The 17,390-nt window shown below is 42.0% G+C and overlaps 2 protein-coding genes across 2 annotated transcripts in view; both read right to left on the bottom strand.

Annotated features, from left to right (window-relative positions):
* LOC141271974 (uncharacterized) overlaps nucleotides 1-17,390 on the bottom strand; it is a 61,171-nt gene that overhangs the window by 38,225 nt on the left and 5,556 nt on the right. The window contains exons 2-7 of the mRNA XM_073682229.1: nucleotides 10,973-11,112; nucleotides 10,665-10,844; nucleotides 10,459-10,582; nucleotides 10,278-10,375; nucleotides 8,207-8,297; nucleotides 6,152-6,309 (exon numbers count right to left, since the gene is read on the bottom strand). Coding sequence (XP_073538330.1) covers nucleotides 6,152-6,309; nucleotides 8,207-8,297; nucleotides 10,278-10,375; nucleotides 10,459-10,582; nucleotides 10,665-10,844; nucleotides 10,973-11,050 — 729 coding nt within the window. The 5' untranslated portion in view covers nucleotides 11,051-11,112. The remainder of the gene's footprint in view (nucleotides 1-6,151; nucleotides 6,310-8,206; nucleotides 8,298-10,277; nucleotides 10,376-10,458; nucleotides 10,583-10,664; nucleotides 10,845-10,972; nucleotides 11,113-17,390) is intronic.
* The window catches only part of LOC141272042 (uncharacterized), a 102,246-nt gene continuing 86,202 nt past the window's right edge, over nucleotides 1,347-17,390 (bottom strand). Inside the window, exon 10 of the mRNA XM_073682329.1 lies at nucleotides 1,347-6,022. Coding sequence (XP_073538430.1) covers nucleotides 4,868-6,022 — 1,155 coding nt within the window. The 3' untranslated portion in view covers nucleotides 1,347-4,867. The remainder of the gene's footprint in view (nucleotides 6,023-17,390) is intronic.

The following is a 17,390-nucleotide window of genomic DNA, read 5'->3' as shown; positions in this document are numbered from 1 at the left end:
CAGAGCGAGACTGCCGGAGCAGTGAGCAAAGGAGTCAGAGCGGAGCGAGACTGCCGGAGCAGTGAGCAAAGGAGTCAGAGCGGAGCGAGACTGCCGGAGCAGTGAGCAAAGGAGTCAGAGCGGAGCGAGACTGCCGGAGCAGTGAGCAAAGGAGTCAGAGCGGAGCGAGACTGCCGGAGCAGTGAGCAAAGGAGTCAGAGCGGAGCGAGACTGCCGGAGCAGTGAGCAAAGGACTCAGAGCGGAGCGAGACTGCCGGAGCAGTGAGCAAAGGAGTCAGAGCGGAGCGAGACTGCCGGAGCAGTGAGCAAAGGCAGAGCAGGCTAGAACCGCCGGAGCGGTGAGCAAAGGCAGAGCAGGGTAGAACCGCCGGAGCGGTGAGCAAAGGCAGAGCAGGCTAGAACCGCCGGAGCGGTGAGCAAAGGCAGAGCAGGCTAGAACCGCCGGAGCGGTGGCGAAAGGCAGAGCAGGGGGGACAGGGCTCTGTTCACACGGAACAGACAGGAAGGGAAAGGCAGAACCAGATACCCACAGGGTACTTGCAGTGAAGTAGCGAGTGGACCACAAACTCACAAACGGGAGTACAGTGACAACGAGCAGGAGTAAGGTACGAGTTCAGACTCTGCAGAAAAAGGAAAGGTACGGACATAGAGAAACACGGGAAAACAGGCTAGAAGAGTATACAGACAAGAACAGACACAGTAGCAAGATACAGGAGCGGGTCTAGGAATGCAGCCCCTAGAAGGTGGGAGGAACAGGCCAGGAGCGTGTTCAGACAGGACAGACTAGATACAGGAGCGGGTCTAGGAATGCAGCCCCTAGAAGGCGGGAGGAACAGGCTAGGAGCGTGTTCAGACAGGACAGACAAGATACAGGAGCGGGTCTAGGTATGCGGCCCCTAGAAGGCGAGACGAACAGGCAAGGAGCGTGTTCAGACAGGCTTGGAAATACAGCCTCCAGGATAGGCAGACAAGAGAACACAGAAGGGGACCTGGCACATTCAGAGTGAAAGACCACACTGAATGAAACACAATGCTCAGGCAGGGATTCATTGGAGCAGCTGGGTTAAATACCAGATGACAGACAGCAATAGGCTGAGGACGCACAAGGGGTGTGCCTGCAGCAGGTACAAAAATCAGGAAGTGATCGGGTGCCGCCCTTAACCAGCAGAAAGAGAAGCAAACAGACAGCATGGAGGGAAGCCAGGCTAGCAGACTGGACTGGAAATCAAGTGCGCGCTCTTGCACAGTGGGAGATGGACCACTATGCAAGGACGCCGCCAGGTATGTTACAACATCCAATACTTATTTCATGCAATAAAATGCAATTTAATTATTTAAAAATCATACAATGTGATTTTTTGGATTTTTTGTTTAATTTCTGTCTCTCACAGTTGAAGTGTACCTACGCTAAAAATTACACATCTCTCCATTCTTTGTAGGTGGGAAAGCGTGCAAAATCAGCAGTGTATCAAGTACTTATTTACTCCACTGTGTGTGCGTGTGTATATATATATATATAGTCACCGGAAATGGTCTTCCAACAATCTTGAAGGAGTTCCCAGAGATGCTTAGCACTTGTTGGCCCTTTTGCCTTCACTCTGCGGTCCAGCTCACCCCAAACCATCTCGATTGGGTTCAGGTCTGGTGACTGTGGAGGCCAGGTCATCTGGCGTAGCACCCCATCACTCTCCTTCTTGGTCAAATAGCCCTTACACAGCCTGGAGGTGTGTTTGGGGTCATTGTCCTGTTGAAAAATAAATGATGGTCCAACTAAACGCAAACCGGATGGAAGAGCATGCCGCTGCAAGATGCTGTGGTAGCCATGCTGGTTCAGTATGTCTTCAATTTTGAATAAATCCCCAACAGTGTCACCAGCAAACACCCCCACACCATCACACTTCCTCTTCCATGCTTCACGGTGGGAACCAGGCATGTAGAGTCAATCCGTTCACCTTTTCTGCGTCGCCCAAAGACACTGTGGTTGGAACTAAAGATCTCAAATTTGGACTCATCAGACCAAAGCAGATTTCCACTGGTCTAATGTCCATTCCTTGTGTTCTTTAGCCAAAACAAGTCTCTTCTGCTTGTTGCCTGTCCTTAGCCGTGGTTTGCTAGCAGCTATTTTACCATGAAAGCCTGCTGCACAAAGTCTCCTCTTAACAGTTGTTGAAGAGATGTGTCTGCTGCTAGAACTCTGTGTGGCATTGACCTGGTCTCTAATCTGAGCTGCTGTTAACCTGCGATTTTTGAGGCTGGTGACTCGGATAAACTTAGCCTCAGAAGCAGAGGTGACTCTTGGTCTTCCTTTCCTGGGGCGGTCCTCATGTGAGCCAGTTTCTTTGTAGCGCTTGATGGTTTTTGCAACTTCACTTGGGGACACTTTCAAAGTTTTCCCAATTTTTCGCAGTGACTGACCTTCATTTCTTAATGACCACTCGTTTTTCTTAACTTAGCTGATTTTTTCTTGCCATAATACAAATTCTAACAGTCTATTCAGTAGGACTATTAGCTGTGTTTCCACCAGACTTCTGCACAACACAACTGATGGTCCCAACCCTATTTATAAGGCAAGAAATCCCACTTATTAAACCTGACAGGGCACACCTGTGAAGTGAAAACCATTTCCGGTGACTACCTCTTGAAGCTCATCAAGAGAATGCCAAGAGTGTGCAAAGCAGTCATCAAAGCAAAAGCTGACTACTTTGAAGAACCTAGAATATAAGACATATTTTCAGTAGTTTCACACTTTTTTGTTAAGTATTTAATTCCACATGTGTTAATTCATAGTTTTGATGCCTCCAGTGTGAATGTACAATTTTCATAGTCATAAAAATGCAGAAAAATCTTTAAATGAGAAGGTGTGTCCAAACTTTTGGTCTGTACTGTATACATATATATATATATATACATACATACATATATACATACACAGTTGCATGTAAAAGTTGGGGCACCCCTGGTTACTACGAACAGTTAAGCAAGTTGAACATGAAATGATCTCTAAAAGCCCTAAAGTTAACACATTACCATTGTATTTTAGGCAGAAAAAAATATATTGTCATCTTTTACATTTTACAAATTACAAAAAGGAAAATGGGCCGATGCAAAAGTTTGGGCACCCTTGGAGATTTGTGTGCTCAGATAACTTTGACCAAGGTTTCAGACCTTAATTAGCCTGTTAGGGTTATGGCTTGTTCGCCATCATCGTTAAGAAAGCCCAGGTGATGGAAATTTCCCAGCTTTAGAAAAACACAGCCTTCTCTGACCTTGTGCCAAAAACAAGAGCCATGGGTTCTTTTAAGCTGCTGCCTAGCACTCTGAAAATGAAAATGGTGGAGGCTAACAAAGCAGGAGAAGGCTAAAAGAAGATAGCAAAGCGTTTTCAAATTGCCCTTTCCTCAGTTTGAAATGTAATTAAGAAATGGCAGTTAACAGGAACAGTGGAGGTCAAGATAAGGTCTGGAAGCCCAAGCAAAATTTCGGCGATAGCTGCTCGTAAGATTGCTAGAGAGGCAAATCAAAACCCACGGTTGACTGCCAAAGATCTTCAGAAGTATGCAAAATAATATCTAAACAAGCCTGGTGCTTTTTGGAAACAAGTCCTGTGTACCGATGAGGCTAAAATAGAACTCTTTGGCCACAATGATCAAAGGTATGTGTGGAGAAAAAAAGGGCACAGAATTTCAGGAAAAGAACATGTAGTCAACTATTAAGCATGGAAGTAAATCAATCATGCTTTGGGGTTGTGTTGCAGCCAATGGCACGGGGAACATTTCCCAGATAGAGGGAAGAATGGATTCAATGACATTTCAACAAATTCTTGATGCAAATATAACACCATCTGTAAAAAAGCTGAAGTTGAAATCAGGATGGCTTCGACAAATGGATAATGATCCTAAACACACATCACAATCCACAATAGAACACCTCAAAATGTGGAAACTGAAGGTTTTACAATGGTCCTCACAGTCCCCTGATCAGAACATCATTAAAAATCTGTAGCTAGACCTCAAAATAGCAGTGCATGCAAGATGACCCAGGAATCTCAGAGAACTGGAAGAATTTTCCAAGGAAAAATGGATGGAAATGCCTCAAACAAGAATTGAAGGACTCTTGGCTGGCTACGAAAATTGTTTACAACCTGTGATACTTTCAAAAGGGTGTCCCCAAACTTTTGCATCTGCCCATTTTCCTATTTGTAATTTTTAAAATGTAAAGGATGGCAATAATTTTTTTGCCTAAAATACAAAGGGAATGTGTCATCATTAACTTTAGGGCTTTTAGAGATGATTTCCTCTTCATCTTGCTTAACTGTTCACAATAACACTAATTTTGACAAGGGGTGCCCAAATATACACACATATATACTGTACATACGTATACACAATAAAAATAAAGTAATTGATTAACGTAAGCAAAATTGGCAATTTATGTTATAGCTATAGAGTGATTATTTTCTTTATCAGTATATACTGTGGGTTCATCATGTTGTGTGTGGGGGAATGCACAATGGGGGCATCATAATGTGCCTGTGGTGAGTACTGTAGGGCAAAAATGTGAGGAATTCAGTTTGGGGACATACTGTGTGGAGGGGAATCAAGAGGGCATAATGCTGTGTGGAAACAATCAAAGGGGTATTTTAATAGGTGGGATATTAAAGGGAATATGTCACCAGGTTTTTCTTATGCAATCTGAAAGCACCATGCTGTTGTGGAATAGAGCCTAATTACACTTATGTGTCACTTATTGGGCTGTGTTTTGCTTTCACCTCAATCAGTGTTTTATCTGCAGGTGATTATCACTGCAGGACTAGGTGTCTCGTGCCTCCTGGTCCAAACACTCCCCCAACACTAAAACATTTTCCACATTACGAACATGAAAATGGCTCCTCCCCTGTGTGAATTCTCTGATGTGTAACAAGATTTGATTTTTGATTAAAACATTTCCCACATTCTAAACATGAAAATGGTTTCTCACCTGTGTGAATTCTCTGATGTGCCACAAGATTTGTTTTCTCTGTAAAACATTTCCCACATTCTAAACATGAAAATGGCTTCTCTCCGGTGTGAGTTCTCAGATGTGTAACAAGTTTGGATTTCGTGCTATAACTTTTCCCACATTCTGAACATAAAAATAGCTTCTCCCCTATGTGAATGCTCTGATGTTTAACAAGTTTGGATTCTGTGCTATAACTTTTACCACATTCGGAAGAGAAAAATAGCTGATCACCTGTATGAGTTCTTTGATGTCTAATAAGATCTGTTTTGCAGGTAAAACATTTCTCACATTCTGAACATGAAAATGGCTTAGCCCCAGTGTGAGTTCTCTGATGTCTAATACGATCTGATTGCCACTTAAAACATTTCCCACATTCTGAACATGAAAATGGTTTCTCCCCTGTGTGATTTCTTTGATGTCTAATAAGATCAGTTTTCCAATTAAAACATTTCCCACATTCTGTACAAGAAAATGGCTTTTCCCCGGTGTGAATTCTCAGATGTGCATTAAGTTTGGATTTCTCGCTATAACATTTCCCGCATTCTGAACATGAATATGGTTTCTCCCCTGTGTGAGTTCTCTGATGTGTAACAAGATTTGTTTTCCAGTTAAAACATTTCCCACATTCAGAACATATAAATGGCTTATCCCCTCTGTGAATTTTCTGATGTGAAACAAGATTTTTTTTCTGATTAAAACATTTCCCACATTCTGAACATGAAAATGGCTTATCCCCTGTATGATTTCTCTGATGTGTTACTAGTCGGTATTTCTCACTATACTGTTTCCCACATTCAGAGCATGAATATGGTTTCTCCCCTGTGTGCGTTCTCTGATGTATAACAAGATTTGCTTTCCAGTTAAAACATTTCCCACATTCCGAACATAAAAATGGCTTATCCCCGGTGTGAATTCTCTGATGTGTAACAAGATTTTTTTTCTGACTAAAACATTTTCCACATTCTAAACATGAAAATGGATTCTCCCCTGTGTGACTTCTCTGATATTTAAAAAGATGTGACTTCTCAGTAAAACATTTCTCAGATTCTGAACATGAAAATGGTTTCTCCCCAATGTGAGCTATTTCATGTTCAACAGCCCTTCTGTGACTTTTGTTTTGCATATCAGTCTTTGATGAAGCAGAAAAAAAGACCTGTTGAAAAGGATCAGATGAAAGATTTTTTCTTTGAAGGACTGGAGGTTTATCTGGGATAATGACGTGTTCTTCACGTGTATCTGGTGTGAGATCATGATTATCTGGTGTGAAATCTGAAAATATCAGATGTCCCTCAGATCTCCTGGTACAGTCATCTGGCAAGAATAAAACTGATTTTATTATTTTTCAACACTACCTTAAAATTGTATTAATATAAATTATAAATTGTATAAAATTTCATTACAAATTATAATGCAATTCAATTATCAACTGAGTAAGACAGTAAACCAAAACGCATGGACTACTAGATTATGAAATTAGGCTACCAAGTTGTTCTCTTTCAATTATTCAATACTCTTCTGAAGCCATCTTCTTCAATGTGCATGTCGCTAATCATTGCCATTACATGGTTAGTAAAGGCTTATAAAGGAGGCCTTAGGCCTCAATCAGACACACTTTTTTTGGTTAAATATGAAAACTGAATTTTCAGTTTGATGGATCCATTTTTGGTCCATGTGCATTTTTTTACAATCTGTGTATCATCTGTTTTTTTTCTCATATATATTAAAAAAACATAGTAATGTTTTATTACTAACTACTCAGTGAGAATCAACAGCACTTATGTGTCATTTTTTAGAAGGGAAAACAACTTTCTCAATTATGCTGTTTTTTATCACTCTAAAAAATTAAAAAATGACAGGAATAAAAGCAATTGCCACATGTTTATTCAACTAATAATAATAATATGTCAAATTGTTGTACCAATTGCTACGACTACAGGGACACAAAATATGTCCATATTTATTGTAATTGTTTTAGCTTTATTTTTAATAGTATCGCTATAGACAAAGAGTGTGTGAAATTCCTTTTCAGCACTTATAAAGTACTGTTATATAGAGATATCTGTACATACCAGTATCTTATGCTTGTAAAGAAGAATGCTATTGAGGTTTTTAAGCTGAGAAAATTCTCGTACACGACAGTGGTTGGCTGGTAATGTCTTGCTTTCCACATCAGTGGTCCTGAATTAGGATCAGTGACCCTAATATGCTTCAAAAGTATATTTAGGGACATCTACTAAGCACAATGTCTGGTTTTAGACAGTATTGTGAATACAGAAGTATCTCTTCTACAGCAGCTCAGAAGAGTGTTATGGCTGCAGAATAGAAACCTCCATATAAAACGGTGTAATAATGTGTTTGTTTTGTTTAATTGCAAAATTTTTAAGCTTAAAATCCACATAAGAAACTGTGTGAACAAACCCTAAGAATTTCAGCAGAAAAATTCTACAAGCTAGTGACTGAGCAGAACATGATGCGTCAGCACACTGCGATTAACGAATACATGAACTCAACTATTGCCATAAATGTTAAAAATATAAAGTACTTACATTTTTTTTTATCAAAGAGAGCAAAAAAAATCCAACCACGTCAAAGTGTACCTAAACTTGAATGGTCCCTAACCACTATGTGTTCTACCTCTCTATGTGCCAAACCAGGCCTCATCTGAATGGGAAGTGAAATAAAACCAGTCATGCAGTTCGCAATTAAAACATCTTTGTGCACCTGTACATTAATTTAATACTAAAGGTCTGCAGGCCCTATTTTTTTGTAGTATACATTGGGGTGTGTGGCCCCATCCAGGGCTCAGCACCTTTATCTACACATCCTTCCCACATAAGGTTGTCATTGCTAGCAGTGTACCTGGTTTTCTTTCACTTCCTATTCAGATGAGGCCTGATTTGACCGATGGAGAGGTAGGACATTAGTGTTAAGGACAATACATATTAAAAGGTCACCTTGATGTGGTTGGATGGCTTTTCCACTCTTTGATCAAAAAAAGCTAACGAAGTACTTTTTTTCACGTCTACAGCAATAGTGTATTTATGTATTCATTAATGGAAGTTTTGCTGATTCAACCTGTTTGTATGTTTGGATATTGGCCACATAGCGTATTTGTGTACCTACACATTAATTTAATTTCATAGGTGTAAAGGTCTATTTTTTTGCAGTAGAATTTGTGACTTTAGTGCATTTAGTGGTCACTACTCACCTGTGAGGTTATCTGTAGGAATCTCCTCTTTACACCGCTCATCACCACTCACAAATGTCTCTGTAGTATTAATATGGGGCACAGCTTTACCCTGAAACAAATATTATAAAAGTCACAGACAAATGAAGAAGGTGTGTGAGATGATTTTGAAGAATACAAAAGATCCTAAATTAACAGGACGAACAAAAATGACATGACAGCAGTAGTTATCACATAGCTGCAGGTCTCCTGTATAAATCCAAACTGTCAGCTCCTAATTCTAACCAGCAGTCTCTGTAACCAGAAAATTGTGAGACAATCAAGACAAAATCTAATGTTTATGATCAGCTTTTACCTGTCATCTCCAACAAGTATAAAACATATACTGAATGGCCACATTGTGAGAAGATCCAGACAACATCTAATGTCTATGATCAGCTTTATCCTGTCATCTCCACCAAGTATAAAACATACACTGAATGGCCACATTGTGACAAGATCCAGACAACATCTAATGTCTATGATCAGCTTTATCCTGTCATCTCCACCAAGTATAAAACATACACTGAATGGCCACATTGTGAGAAGATCCAGACAACATCTAATGTCTATGATCAGCTTTATCCTGTCATCTCCACCAGATATAAAGCATACACTGAATGGCCACATTGTGAGAAGATCCAGACAACATCTAATGTCTATGATCAGCTTTATCCTGTCATCTCCACCAAGTATAAAACATACACTGAATGGCCACATTGTGAGAAGATCCAGACAACATCTAATGTCTATGATCAGCTTTATCCTGTCATCTCCACCAAGTATAAAACATACACTGAATGGTCACATTGTGAGAAGATCCAGACAACATCTAATGTCTATGATCAGCTTTATCCTGTCATCTCCAACAAGTATAAAACATACACTGAATGGCCAAATTATTAGTGTAGTGAACCCATCCAGTAGCACGTTGGACCTTCTTTGACCTTCAGAACTTCAGTTATCATTGCGTTATAGATTCAACTAGGTGTTGAAATAGATCTACAGAAATATCGAACCATGCTCAAAGGATAGATTCTTCCTGTTGATGCAAATTGGATGGAGGGTCTTACATGCTCTAGCAATAGTGAAGGACGAAAAATTATAATGACCCTGACAGCAATCCATGACTCTACAACCCTTGTGAAATGGTGCATTGTCCTTCTACCGTAGGGTAAACAGCTGCCATGAAGTGATGAACTTAGTCAGCCACCATACTTAAGGAAGCCCTAGTGTCCAAACATCCATCCACAGGTATCAAAGGACCCAGGATGAGCCAAGAAAACATCCCTCTCACAATTACTCCACCTCCACCAGCCTGAAATGATGAGAGTAAAAGTACATGGATTCATGCTGCCTGTGCCTAATTCTGAACCTTCCCTTAGTATAATGCAACAGATATCTGGATTCTTCTGACCGGATGATGTTTTCTACTGCTCAGTGATATCAGTTTTTGATCTGTTTTTTTTCTATTGCTATTAGACAGCAGTGGCGCTGGAACTGAACATCTGCTACTACAGCTCATCTGCGATAAAGAAGGACAAGTGTATTTGGACACATTAGACACCAGTGTTGTACTCAGCTATGATTTGCATATCTGCACCATCTGTTTCTCAAAATGATTCTTGATATCTTCCTTTATGATTTATTTAAGTCCACTGGGTCCCCATTCATTGGTTGTTTTTCCTTAATCAGAACATTCTCAGCATAATATTGACACCATTGCATGTAAAAACCCCAGGAGGTTGGCAATTATTGAAGTAATGATCATGGCTAATACAGCTCTGATGGCCGTTCCCTATAGAAGTCGCTCAGATCGCTCAATCTTCCCATTCTAAAGTGGATTCCCACTGAAAACTGATCACTTTATTTTCTGCTGCACTCCAGGGTCTAATTTCCATTCAGGGAATTTTCATTTGGTAGAGTGACGATGTCTCTCATAAATTGGCCATTCAGAGTATAATATTGGTGGATAAAATAAGACTGAACACATGATCTTCACAGCCGTCTACACATCATAGGGGAGATTTCATGACAAATTATCACCATCTACCTGATGATCCTGAGGAACATTTGGATTTTCTTGTTTACAGTCCTGTGGAAGGAGAGGATGGGGACATCTCTCTGGTGTTGTCATCTTACTGGATAGAACTAGAGAAAACACATACAGGAACTGAATTAATTCTTTACATACAAATAATTATAGGCCATGTGTAGTTAGTCCTGTCTATTACCTGGTGATGTGAGGGGCTGGGGAACCTCCATCATGACGTCCTTGTACAGATCTTTGTGTCCTTCTAAATACTCCCACTCCTCCATGGAGAAATAGACGGTGACATCCTGACACCTTATAGGAACCTAACATATACAATGACACCGTCATCCCCCGATCCCTTCATAGCGTTACTGTATAATGTCCCACCATTCCCAGCAGAGTCACCTCTCCAGTCAGCAGCTCAATCATCTTGTAGGTGAGTTCTAGGATCTTCTGGTCATTGATGTCCTCATGTATCAGGGGGTGAGGTGGAGGCCCTGTGATTGGGCTCAGGGGTCTTCCCCATCCCTCAGACACAGGGGCCTGACAGCGGTCACTAGAGGTCTTCTTCACTACTGTGTAATCCTGGTTATGGAGAGACACATTAATAAATCTCACTACAGACATTTTCAGAGTCCTCACCTCTCCAGTTCTGTCCATCTGTTATTCCATAGATAAGAATGATGTAATGTGACGTCATCAGAATCTCTCACCTCTCCAGTAAGCCGGAAGAGGATGTCTAGGGTGAGGTGTAATATCGTCTCCACCATATTGTCCTTGTCCCTATGCATCCTTGATGGGTCACTCAGGAAAATTCTCTTATATAGAAGATCTCCACTGAAAGGTTCCGATACTGAATGGGGAGAAGATGATGATGTAACATCATAAAGATCCCATGTAATAATACAATTATTGGAGATAATAAGTGGAAACATATGAGGAGATAGAACGTGTAGATGTCGTATTCTCTCTTTGTATGAACTGGACTGTCTAATATCTTATGAAGGCATCTCCTTAATGTTTGAGATCAAAGTATGTCACAACTTTACATGAACACTACAGCTAATCACTGGCGGCAGCATGTAGGGCTCATGATCTCTGTAAACCATCATGGAGCAGAACAGTCACATCACAGACACACTGACATCACCATGGCAACCAATATCATCATCACAGTGATGAAATAAATCACTGGGGCATCGGCGCTGGAGTGCAGGACAGTCAGATCACATAGTGTAAGACTTCATTGATTTTTCAACGAGGTAGATGCATTTTCTAAAGGTTTGCGATACTTTGTGTTATTTCATTGGGAATGGGTTGGATTTGGGTACAGGAATCCACTTGAATTGTTAACAGTTTATAGATTAACACTATATGAACTGTTCAGGTCACAGGGATTCCAGAAAAATAACTGGCAAAAACTCAAGGAGTGATGAAACTTGTAGGGTCCCGGAGAGCGGCCATAAAGAGAATTACAGGATTCATTAATTATAACTGCCACAATTATAAGTGTCACCTCATGAAACCATGTGGGAGACAAAGTAGCAAAAAGTGAGGATTTGAGTAGAGTCAAAAGATCCCTTGTCTGATACAGTGCCACTTTATTAATATTTAGTTAATGCATTTCAGGGTCGCACTGATCCTTAGGTCGGGACATGGAAATATACAGATACATAGGCAAAATAAATATTAAAAAATGACGCGAGTCTTCTGATGATGTGTGAGAGGTGTCCACAAAGAATTAAAAATTAAAGAAGAGAAACACAGAATCAGAAATACATAAATATATATGTAAACAGAAAAGAAACATAGACATGACATGGATGTGTGCATAAGATAAGTTTTTCCAATAGGTATTAAGTACCAAATCTATTACTATATAACACTGCTTTGTTTTTGTCATTCATAAAATAATGATAACGAGAGAAAAAAATCTGTTCTCATTGTGTGCAAAAAAAGCCATAGAAATATAAATATTATAGATCCGTATTCCCAAACTCAAGGCCCACCAACAGGTCATGCTTTCAGGATTTCCTTAGTATTGCCCAGCTGATGGAATTATTGCCTGTGCAGGTGATGGACAGGTGCTTCTCACAAAATTAGAATATCATCAAAACGTTAATTTATTTCCGTTCTTCAAAAAGTGAAACTCATACATTATATAGAGCCATTACAAACAGAGTGATCTATTTCAAGTGTTTATTTCTGTTGCACAATGCACCACAGTGCAATTAGTAATCGAGACGACAGAAAGCCGGATCAATTTTACATTATAATGCCACAAAAGGGGCAGTTGATACTCTAGATCAGGGGTCTCAAACTCGGCTGGGTATATGGGCCGCACACGGAAAAAAAATTAATTTGGGGGGCCGCATTCTTTGCAGGACAAAGCGACATTTTTAGTGATACCATTTTTTTTCTATTTTTGCTGTTTTATTTTATTTTTTATAGCTTGGGTCGTTACGGATGTCCCCATCCTGGTCCCCATATTGTAGGAAGGTCCCCATCCTGGTCCTCATTTTGTAGGAAGGTCCCCATCCTGGTCCCCATATTGTAGGAAGGTCCCCATCCTCATCCCCATATGGGAGGAATGTCCCCATCCTGGTCCCCATGTTGGAGGAATATCCCCATCCTGGTCCCCATGTTGGAGGAATATCCCCATCCTGGTTCCCATGTTGTAAGAATGTCCTCATCCTGGTCCCCATCTTGTAGGAATGTCCCCATGTTGTTGGAATGTCCCCATATTGTAGGAAGGTCCCCATCCTGGTCCCCATATTGTAGGAATGTCCCCATCCTGGTCCCCATATTGTAGGAAGGTCCCCATCCTGGACCCCATATTGTAGGAAGGTCCCCATGTTGGAGGTATGTCCCCATCCTGTTCCTGTCATGGGTGTGTCGCCACGAAGATCGTCGCGACTACACAGCCTGACTTCTCGCAGCTGAATTTTTGGTGCTTTGTGTTTATTGGTTGTGAGGGAGTTAATTCTCTCTCTCTGTGCTTGACGAGGCCCAGCTGCAGTTAATGCTGCAGTATTGGGATTCCTTCAAATACCTGCTGGTCTGATAGGGAAGTTGTTGGTGAAAGCATTTCTTGCAGACCTTCAGAGTGGATCGCTGTTTGGTGGAGTTCGGAGCGAGGAGTATGCGGTGTGGTTTGTTCCCTTCCTCCCTTTATCATTTATCTCCTAACCTGTTGTTGTTCCCTCTGTAATTGTGGTGTTAGTTTTTGTATGCAAGGTGGTTTTTTTGTTTTCCCCTTGTACTGTCTCGTTTGTCTAGTACTGTGTTTTGGGCATTTTCTATCCTGTTCCCCATTGTTGTGATCGGGGTCCTTCTCAGGACTAGATTACTTAGGTTCAGGGATATTCAGGAGTTTAGGGTTACGCTGGCGGCCTGGACCTCTGTACCATTAACAGTACCTCCAGGTTGAGGGATTAGTCAGGGCCCCCGTCTAGGGTCAGCTCAGGCCCCTGACCCCCCTGTACGCTGAGACAGCGTGACAGTTCCCCATCTTGTAGGAAGGTCCCCATCCTGGTCCCCATGTTGGAGGAGTGTCCCTTGTGCCGTTCTTCACATACACATACAAGAGAAAAAAAAAAAAGATTCTTCTCACCTCTCCTCCTCCGTTCCCTCAGTGTCCTATCTGCACCTGTGGCCCGCAGGCACCATAGCCCCCTTGACGATCGCGGCCCGATCCAGGAGCCGCCGACAGCTGCGCTTCAGTTCAGTGTATTGCTGCGCAGAGACCGGCTCTCTGCACAGCAATACCAATGCCAGCCGCCGGCCTATCAGAGACCAGCAGCTGACATCGGCACGTGTCAGTGACGTCATACGCCGCTGCGCTGGGACGCAGATGTCAGCTGCTGGCCTCTGGTAGGCCGGCGGCTGGCATTGGTATTGCTGTGCAGAAGAGAGCCGGTCTCTGCGCGGCAATACACTGAACTGAAGCGCAGCTGTCCGCAGCTCCTGGACCGGGCCACGATCGGGGTCCAGGGTGACTGCGGGCCGCATGAAGCAGCCTGAAGGGCAGCATGCGGATCGCGTGTTTGAGACCCCTGCTCTAGATCAACTCATAGGCACTTGCATCTGTAAACGCAAAACAAATCGGTGGCCAATGGTTGTTTTTTACAACATTCTTGATGTGTCGGCATACAATGCATTTGTGTTATGGCGTGAAATACACCCAAACTGGAGCAAAAATAAACTTTATAAAAGAAGAATTTTTACAGAGGAGTTGGGAAAATCACTGGTTAGCCAATATATTGAAGAAAGAAAGATAACACCCAGAGATGATGGAGCGGCAGCCATTGTCCACAGGATCCAACAGCATTCTAAAGAAAGTGAACCAACGGCTTCCATCGGCACTGCTACGATACCCACGGCCTCCACCGGCACTGCTACGATATCTACGGCCTCCACCAGCAACGCAACCAGCCTAAAATGGAAACGATGCGCCTTCTGTCCAACATCAAGTAATCACAGAACAAATGTGATATGTTGCAGTTGTGCAAAGTACTTATGCAAAAGACATGTAAATTATACTTGTGAAAAATGCAAACAGTAAATATAGCACCGTGAACCTTATTTACCATTTTAAAAATTGAACTTTTTATTTATTTATTTTTTAAATATATTTACATACAGTTTGATGTTATTAGTTATAGTAAGAATATTTTTTTTTTAGGTGCAAATGTGCAATATGCATGAATATTGCAATAAGGCCATGTAACATTTTTTGATACAAAAAAATAAAAATTACGTTTTTGGTTTCATTTTTCATTTGTTTATGAACAACCATGTTCACATACAGTATAATAATGTAACAGGTATTCAAATAAAACACTTAAATTAGCTAAAAATAAAGACTTTAATAGGTCCCGTCAAAAATGACTGGAACATTATAAGTGTATAGTACACCCGAACAGAACAGCAGGGTTAAATATAGTGTCCAATCTATTTCTATACAAGGTATTGTGCCCGTCCATTTTGATCACTCATAAGGGGCATTCATTTCCATGACTTGCACCACCTCACATACGTTTAAATAATGAAACATCAATTTACGTTTCAGTTCAGACTCCCAGGTTTTTTCTTTGTAGTTTAGTGTGCTTAAGTGCATATAAGGGTGTGGCCGCCCTTTGTCTGAGCTGAAAGGTTCATTCTGCCTCTCAGGTCCATGCTTCTACTAGGGGTTCAGTCTCTCTGCCTTTATCCATATGTATGTCACTTGACAACTGGTAAGGTTTTAATATTAGAGTTAGGACTGTCCCATAAGGGTTGCCGTAACGTTGCGGGATGGCTTTTACATTATTTTGATCAAAATTATGTTAACTAAATACCCTTTATTATCATATTTTTTTGCACTGTGCGATTTATCCATTTACTTCCAGTTATTTGGGTATTTTGCTCGTCTTTGGTTTTTCTCTGTCTAGTGGCCTCATGTGAATATGCATTTACATTTTGCATGCACATCAATTTACGTTTCAGTTCAGACTCCCAGGTTTTTTATTTTTAATGTGTGCAACATGTTTATGTAAAAATTCTAACAGCGAGGTGGGTTTTCCGTTCTGGCGGAGGCAGGAGGGGAAAGAACAAATAATGTGTGTTATTTTAGCAGCTCAAGCTATAACAAAATGCTGCCTCAAATGGGAGCACAAAAAGAAATTTGGCAGTCCAAATATGCAATGAAGAAAGTATAGCTTTATTAGAACTGCAATCCAAGCAACTGTGGCGTTTTGGTCTAACAATAAGACAAATGGCAAAGACAAAAAGTAACAAGCTGGCAAACATGTAATGTTGGTGGGTGTGGACCTGGGCCGGGCTTACGCTGGAAGGGCGTGACTAACTGTCTACTAGGTGTTCACTTGAACCTCTGGTGGTGAGGATATGTTGGGCTGCGAGTAGACATCAGGTACTACTCCAGGGCAGTCTCCGCGATTGCAGCAGCTGACCGGAGGGTCAAAAGCATGGGTATGAGGTAAAGGAGCGTGAGACAGAGGCAGGGCCAGCTCAAGATTTTCGTGGACCCCGGGCGAAAGAGACTCAGTGGGCCCTTTTAACACATACCACCATTCATGATGCACAGATACAGCGGAGAAATATAGGTATACAACACAGGGCCCAGCCTGCCCCCTCATCCTTCACATATGCAAACATGCACACATACACAGTAGGCAGACATGGAGACACACAAAGTACGCAGACAAGCATGCACATGCACAGTAGGCAGACATGCACGCACATGCAGAGTAGGCAGACATGCACGCACACATGCACACAGTAGGCAGACATGCACACGCACAGTATGCAGACATGCATGCACAAACACAGTATGCAGACATGCATGCACACACACAGTAGGCAGACATGCACGTACAGTAGGCAGACATGCACGCACACAGTAGGCAGACATGCACACACACAGTAGGCAGACATGCACGCACAAAACAGTACGCAGACATGCACGTACACACACAGTACGTAGAAATGCATGCATACACACAGTACGCAGACATGCACACACACAGTACGCAGACATGCACGTACACACACAGTACGCAGACATGCAAGCTCACGCACAGTAGGCAGACATGCACGCACATGCATAGTAGGCAGACATGCACGGACACATGCACACAGTAGGCAGACATGCACACACACAGTATGCAGACATGCACGCACAAAACAGTATGCAGACATGCACGCACACACACACAGTACGTAGAAATGCACGCACACGCACAGTACGCAGACATGCACGTACACACAGTACGCAGACATGCAAGCACACGCACAGTACGCAGACATGCAAGCACACGCACAGTACGCAGACATGCACGCACATGCATAGTAGGCAGACATGCACGCACACATGCACACAGTAGGCAGATATGCACACACACAGTATGCAGACATATACGCAGACATGCACGCACACACACAGTAGGCAGACATGTACGCACACGCTAAGTAGGCAGACATGCACGCACACATGCACACAGTAGGCAGACATGCACGCACACAGTATGCAGATATGCACGCACAAAACAGTACGCAGACATGCACGCACACACAGTACGCAGACATGCACGCACACACACAGCACGCAGACATGCACACACACAGTACGCA

This window comes from Phyllobates terribilis, unplaced genomic scaffold (genome assembly GCF_046119375.1).
Source record: "Phyllobates terribilis strain yellow unplaced genomic scaffold, ASM4611937v1 Scaffold_5__5_contigs__length_657084704, whole genome shotgun sequence".
Lineage (NCBI taxonomy): Eukaryota > Metazoa > Chordata > Amphibia > Anura > Dendrobatidae > Phyllobates > Phyllobates terribilis.
Note: the sequence above shows the minus strand (reverse complement) of the source record. Positions and strands in the feature narration are given on the sequence as shown.